This window comes from Otolemur garnettii, unplaced genomic scaffold (genome assembly GCF_000181295.1).
Source record: "Otolemur garnettii isolate 467f Iridium unplaced genomic scaffold, OtoGar3 scaffold00051, whole genome shotgun sequence".
Taxonomy (NCBI): domain Eukaryota; kingdom Metazoa; phylum Chordata; class Mammalia; order Primates; family Galagidae; genus Otolemur; species Otolemur garnettii.
The window spans coordinates 5525225-5530896 of NW_003852446.1; the positions used below are offsets into that span (position 1 = coordinate 5525225).

Consider the following 5672-nt stretch of genomic DNA (forward strand, 5'->3'; position numbering starts at 1 on the left):
AAAAAAAAAAAAATGCAACTTTGAAAAAGAAGAACTCTGCTTTCCTGGGGACCTAACTCTCAGCCTTTGCTCTTAGTCCCACCCTCTCTAGGTTCTCTGGAATGTCTAACTTGTACTCCTAAGTTGTTCTGCTCCAGGGCAGAGGATGGAAGATATGTAGGTTGAGGGACACGAGGGAATGTCATCTTACCTCAAAGCAATTCCCTCCTTCCTAAGGAACAATGGGGAAGTGAGTTAACTCAGTTAGACAATATTTATCTGCAGAATGCACTGGAAAACTCAACGGGCCTCAGGAAACAGGCTTTACAGTTCCATAATCTCAAACTTCTCCACCAATACACTTCTTTAATCCAACTCATCAGTATTTACTGAGCACTCAATCCAGTGTAGCTACTCCCAGCATAATGCAATTGGGAAATGGTGGCTGCAGACCTGTGCACAAAAACTCTGAGAGGGGTGAGAAGTAGCACTGAGGGGGAGCCTAGAACCTGGCCCTAGGCCTGGCCCTCAAGCTAATGATCTAGCATAGCTTACCTGGGCTTGAGCACTTAACTGTGTGTCAAGCACTGCTTCACAGATATCAATTTCTTCAACCTCAACACAGCACTCGAGCCCCCAGTGTTGTTCATAAGCCCATTTTAAAGGTGAGAAAACTGAAGCTCAGAGGTGTCAAATAACTTCCCCGGTATAACACGGAGGAAGGGGAGAGCTGACATTCACATCCAGATTGTCTGGACCCCAAGCTATTCAGCTCTAGTGACAGCAATAGCCAGTGAGCATCTACCTAGAAAAACCGGGAGGTTCATGTAGCACAGGCAGAAGAAGAGCACTCTGGAGGTCCTGCAGGGACAGACAGGAGAAGTTCGTGAATTCTGACTGAGAGAGCCTAAAGGAAGTAAATCCCTGCAGGGAAAGGGGGACAAGGAGATATTTAAGGCCGAGGGGAACATGGGACCTGTGTGACAATGATTCAGTCTGACGTGACACTTGAGATCTGGTGATTCCATCTGCGGGCTAAAGGTATTTAAGCAGAGCCAAGTAACTTGCACTTGCTCATTTGTTATACTATGGAACACAAGCAGTAAAAAGAACAGTACATTTGGTAACTTGTGTCCCTGGGGTAATTAAAAGGAAAGAAAGGCACCACTAGTGGGTAACGGGAACATGTACAGGACTTCAGTATCTGAAGCACTTGTTGCCAGACGAAACCACCAGAGGTATTCCCTTGCCCTCTTCTGCAACAGCTCCCAGAAAACCACTGGCCAACCCATCCTTCAACTGTGCCAACGTGAAACTGGAGAGCCCAAGGTTTCAGGCCTTTCTATCTTTTGCAGCATGAGTAGCACGCAGCACAAGCTTGCCAACAATGGCTGACCCTCTAGAAAAGTAGGTTCATTCTCATTAAGAATAGGCCCCAAATGATTCAGCCGTGGGTGACCAAGAATGATCAGTATTCAGGGCCAATTATAATAAAACCTCAAGAATCATGTTTTTTTGGAGGATGACATTATCTAAATACTTGCCCTCAGGGCGGCACCTGTGGCTCAGTGCAATAGGGCACCAGCCCCACCAGGTTTGGGCCTGGCCCCAGCCAAACTGTTACAAAAAAATAGCCAGGCATTGTGGTGGGCGCCTGTGGTCCCAGCTACTTGGGAGGCTGAGGCAGGAGAATCGCCTAAGCCTCGGATTTGGAGGTTGCTGTGAGCTGTGATGCCACGGCACTCTGCCGGGGGTGATAGAGTGAGACTCCATCTCTTAAAAAAAAAAAAAAATATATATATATATGTATATATATAATATATATAAATAAAATACTTGCCCTCAAGAATCCTGAAAAGGAAAAACCATGTTACCACCTGGCATCTAAATCAAACACTACAATTTTACCATATCAACCTTTTTTTTCTTTTTTAAATTTCAGGCTAACATGAGGGTGTGAACAACCTAGTCACAATATTTGAATTTGTTAGGAAGAGTCCCTCTTGTAGTTATGTTCTGCACCCAAAAGGTGTACCATACGCCCCTACGTTGTGCCCATTCAGTGAGTACCACGCCAACCTTAATGCACATAGAAGTTTAATACTTGGAAACCTTTCCATGACATGTCTTTCTATATATCCAATTTCAAAAGAAGAAAAATAGTTTTAAGCTAACCCATAAAATGATCCTGCAAGAAAGTTTCCAAACAGACCTTAATAAGAATCCTCCCATAAATTCCTTCAAATAAATTAAATCCCAGATAAACTAAAGGTCCAACCACACAGCCCCTCCCCACCTCTCAGTACAACAAAACATCTAAATAATGTGTTATTAAAACTCTCAACGAAATAGAAATGCAAAGTTAAACAACCTCCCCTTTCTAATATTTTATTCTACCAGGTCCCCTCTGCCAGTAAGAGCTGGTTGTGATGGGTGAGCTCTGGGTTCTTCCCTGGAAGATGCCGTATAAATTTCTCAAGCAAAAAGAATAAAGACAGAAGTATGTATTCAAAAGGTGGTTATGTCATTACCCTGTGATGTTTATTAAATTTTGCCTTCAAGAAAAAGCATAATGAAAAACACAAACTGGAAACGATTTAAGCCATCCCTTCCTTCTATGCATAATGCAACTGAATGTCCAATCTGAATACAGCCCCCCCATAAAAAGCATATTTTAAGTGACTAAAAAACATTTCCCTTGATTTCTTTCCTTTCCTTGTTCAATATCTTCACCATGTGATAACTGATTGAATCACACACTTACACACTTAAAATTTGTGCCTTTTTGTATGCATGTTGGACTGCAGTAAAAAATGTTTTAAAAATAGCTTGCATTATTAACTAAAAAAAAAAAAAGGTGTTGCTAGGAAAAACAGCATGAAATCGGCTTCCACATTGCTTACACCCCCGCGCATTACCTGCAACCACTTTACAGAACGCTAGCACTAGAAAAACCCTGCAAATGACCTCACAATCTCCTGTTTCTGGGCAGCCAGTACAGGAACCAGCCTTCCATGGCTCCCAGTAACTGCAGCCTCGCGGCGGGCTGGGAGACTCATTTGTCGCGCTGCCACGTGAGGGAGCCAGGCCAGACACCTAGGCAGTATACTGGAGACCTCCCGTAGCGCAAACCCGCCACAGGAGCACCCGGCCCGGGACATACGCATGGTCACACAGGCGATGCTCCCTCCGTCTGTCCCTGGATGGCACGCCAGTTTTGCTCCTTGTAGACGCCAAGAAGCGCGAAGCCGAGCCACCTTCGCCACGGCTGCAGTGGCCGCTCGTGCGCGTTTCCCAGGACGCGGAGAGGGCCCGCGCAAAGGCCAGCGCGACCCCCAGGAGCTCGATCGCTCCATCCCAGTACCCTCCACGCCAGCTGCTCCTAGAGTATGGAGGGGACCCCCAGAACCCTGTCAGGCACTTGCATCCCAAACACACTTACCACCACCCCACGGCGCACCCACTCGCCCAGGTCACCCGGGAAGGGGACCCTACCACCTGCACAGCTAGGGGCGAGGCCTCCGGATCTCGCGGCCAGGTGACCCCCGGCCAGATTAGGGCGTTCAACCAACCTCCGCGCCGCTCCCTGCCCCCGCCCCCAATGCCAGAGGACCATTGCCCTCTGCAGCCCGCCCCGCCCCCCGGGGGGCCAAAACCACTGTGGGCTGCTGCGCTCTGGGGGCCCTACCTGGAGACCGGTGGTTGGGTGGCGAGGTTCGCACTGCGCCCGGCTCGGCCATCTTCCCGGAGAGAGGGGAGCCCCGCGTAGTCCCCTCCGCCCGGGATCCCGCGCCGAAGCCGCTGCCGCGCTCCATCGGGATGCGCCGGCTGCACAGGCGTACAGTCCGACCCACCGCGCACTACCAGGACTCGCGCGCGTCCGCATGCGCACCCGTCCTCACGCAGCGCGCGCGCGGGCCGTGCACGTGCGGTGTGCGCACTGGTTCCCACGCAGCGTGCGCAGGGCGTGCACTTGCGATGTGCGCACCGGTTCTCACGCAGCGCGCGCCCGTAATGTGCGCTTGCAAGGTGCAGCACAACAGTCCTCTCAGCGCGTGCGCGCGCCTATAATGTGCACATGCAAGGTGCATAACCATCCTCACAGCGCGTGCGCATGTCCTTACACACTGCAGTACTTACGTAGCACACAGAAAGGCATGCGCATACATACAGCGTGCACACGGTTCATACAATGCACGCATCAAGCACACACCATGCGCACCTGGTGTAAACGCACCACCCCACCCAGTGCTCACACCCAAAGTACGTATAGATGTAGGGTGCAGTTTCTCATACAGCGTGGCACACACATCCTCACATAATGTGTGAACACAGTTCACACTACTTGCACACGTGTGCTCACCCAGCACGCACACGTCTTCACATGGATGGCACATGTGTACACACAATGGGCATCCACACGCACTCAGCGCTGCAGCGTTGGAAACGGTTCTTGGCTAGGCCCTCAGGTGGGCGCCATTTGCTCCAGCGCCAGACGCTGGACGATCTTTCCATCAAGCACAGTTACTACGTTCCAGTTCAAAAGTTGCACTTGTGGGGTGGCTCCTGTGGCTCAAAGGAGTAGGGCGCTGGCCCCATATGCCGGAGGTGGAGGGTTCAAACCCAGTCCCGGCCAAAAACTGCAAAAAAAAAAAAAAGTTGCATATGTGGCCAACGCTTAGGATCCTCACTCCCGCCCACCTCACTCCAGGCAGACCTGGTCACGTATAGTGGGACTCCAGCAGGCCATCTGGATTGATTTTCCAGGAGAGGTAGGGGCAAACCTTATGTAGGCTGTCTTTGGCCTCCAACTAGCGCCAATTCGGTTCCTCTTTCTCCTCTGGGGCAATGTGCACTTCAGAAATCTCTGCGAAGAGGACCTCTCTGGGAAGATTACACAAGGGTGTTTCTATAGAATAGGGATCAGGGAAGAGTATGTATGTTGCAGGACAGCGGATAGCGGATTCTTTCCACTGGAAATCCTTTTATCCCTACCATGCACATTTATTATTTTTCCAAAAATGCTGAAAAAGACATCTTTGCACGGCCCGCTCAAGCCTCCAGGTGTTTACCCAGGCATAGCCTCCAAGTGACAACCCGTTTAGGTTCAGCCCCAGGCTGCACGTTTTTCTGTTGGACGGTGACCAGCCTGGAGATTTTACTTCTACCCTTACGGGAGAGAGGAATACTTGTACATGGTTAAAAATGAAAATGAAGGCTGGCGCCTGTGGCTCAGTGCATAGGGCGCCGGCCCCATATACCGAGGGTGGCGGGTTCGAACCCGGCCCCAGCCAAACTGCAACAAATTTATAGCCAGGTATTGTGGCGGGTGCCTGTGGTCCCAGCTACTTGGGCCGCTGAGGCAAGAGAATCACCTGAGCCCAAGAGCTGGAGGTTGCTGTGAGCTGCACTCTACCGAGGGCACATAGTGAAACTCTGTCTCTTAAAAAAAATAAAATAAAATAAAATAAAATAAAAGGTGGTGCCTGTGGCTCAGTGAGTAGGGTGTAAGCCCCATATACCAAGAGTGGTGTGTTCAAACTCAGCCCTGGCCAAACTGCAACAACAACAACAACAAAATATCCTTCACTGTTTGGGCGACGCTTGTGGCTCAAAGGAGTAGGGCGGCGCCGGCCCCCATATGGCGGAGGTGGCAGGTTCAAACCCAGCCCTGGCCAAACACTGCAAAAAAA

At 50.2% G+C, this 5672-nt stretch overlaps 1 protein-coding gene across 3 annotated transcripts in view; it reads right to left on the reverse strand.

The window, feature by feature from the left end:
- MAP7D2 (MAP7 domain containing 2) overlaps positions 1-3794 on the reverse strand; it is a 116241-nt gene extending 112447 nt beyond the window's left edge. For all 3 annotated transcript variants that reach the window (XM_003791896.3, XM_003791893.3, XM_003791895.3), the window contains exon 1: positions 3668-3794. In XM_003791896.3, coding sequence (XP_003791944.1) covers positions 3668-3794 — 127 coding nt within the window. The remainder of the gene's footprint in view (positions 1-3667) is intronic.
- Positions 3795-5672: the final 1878 nt, after the last annotated feature.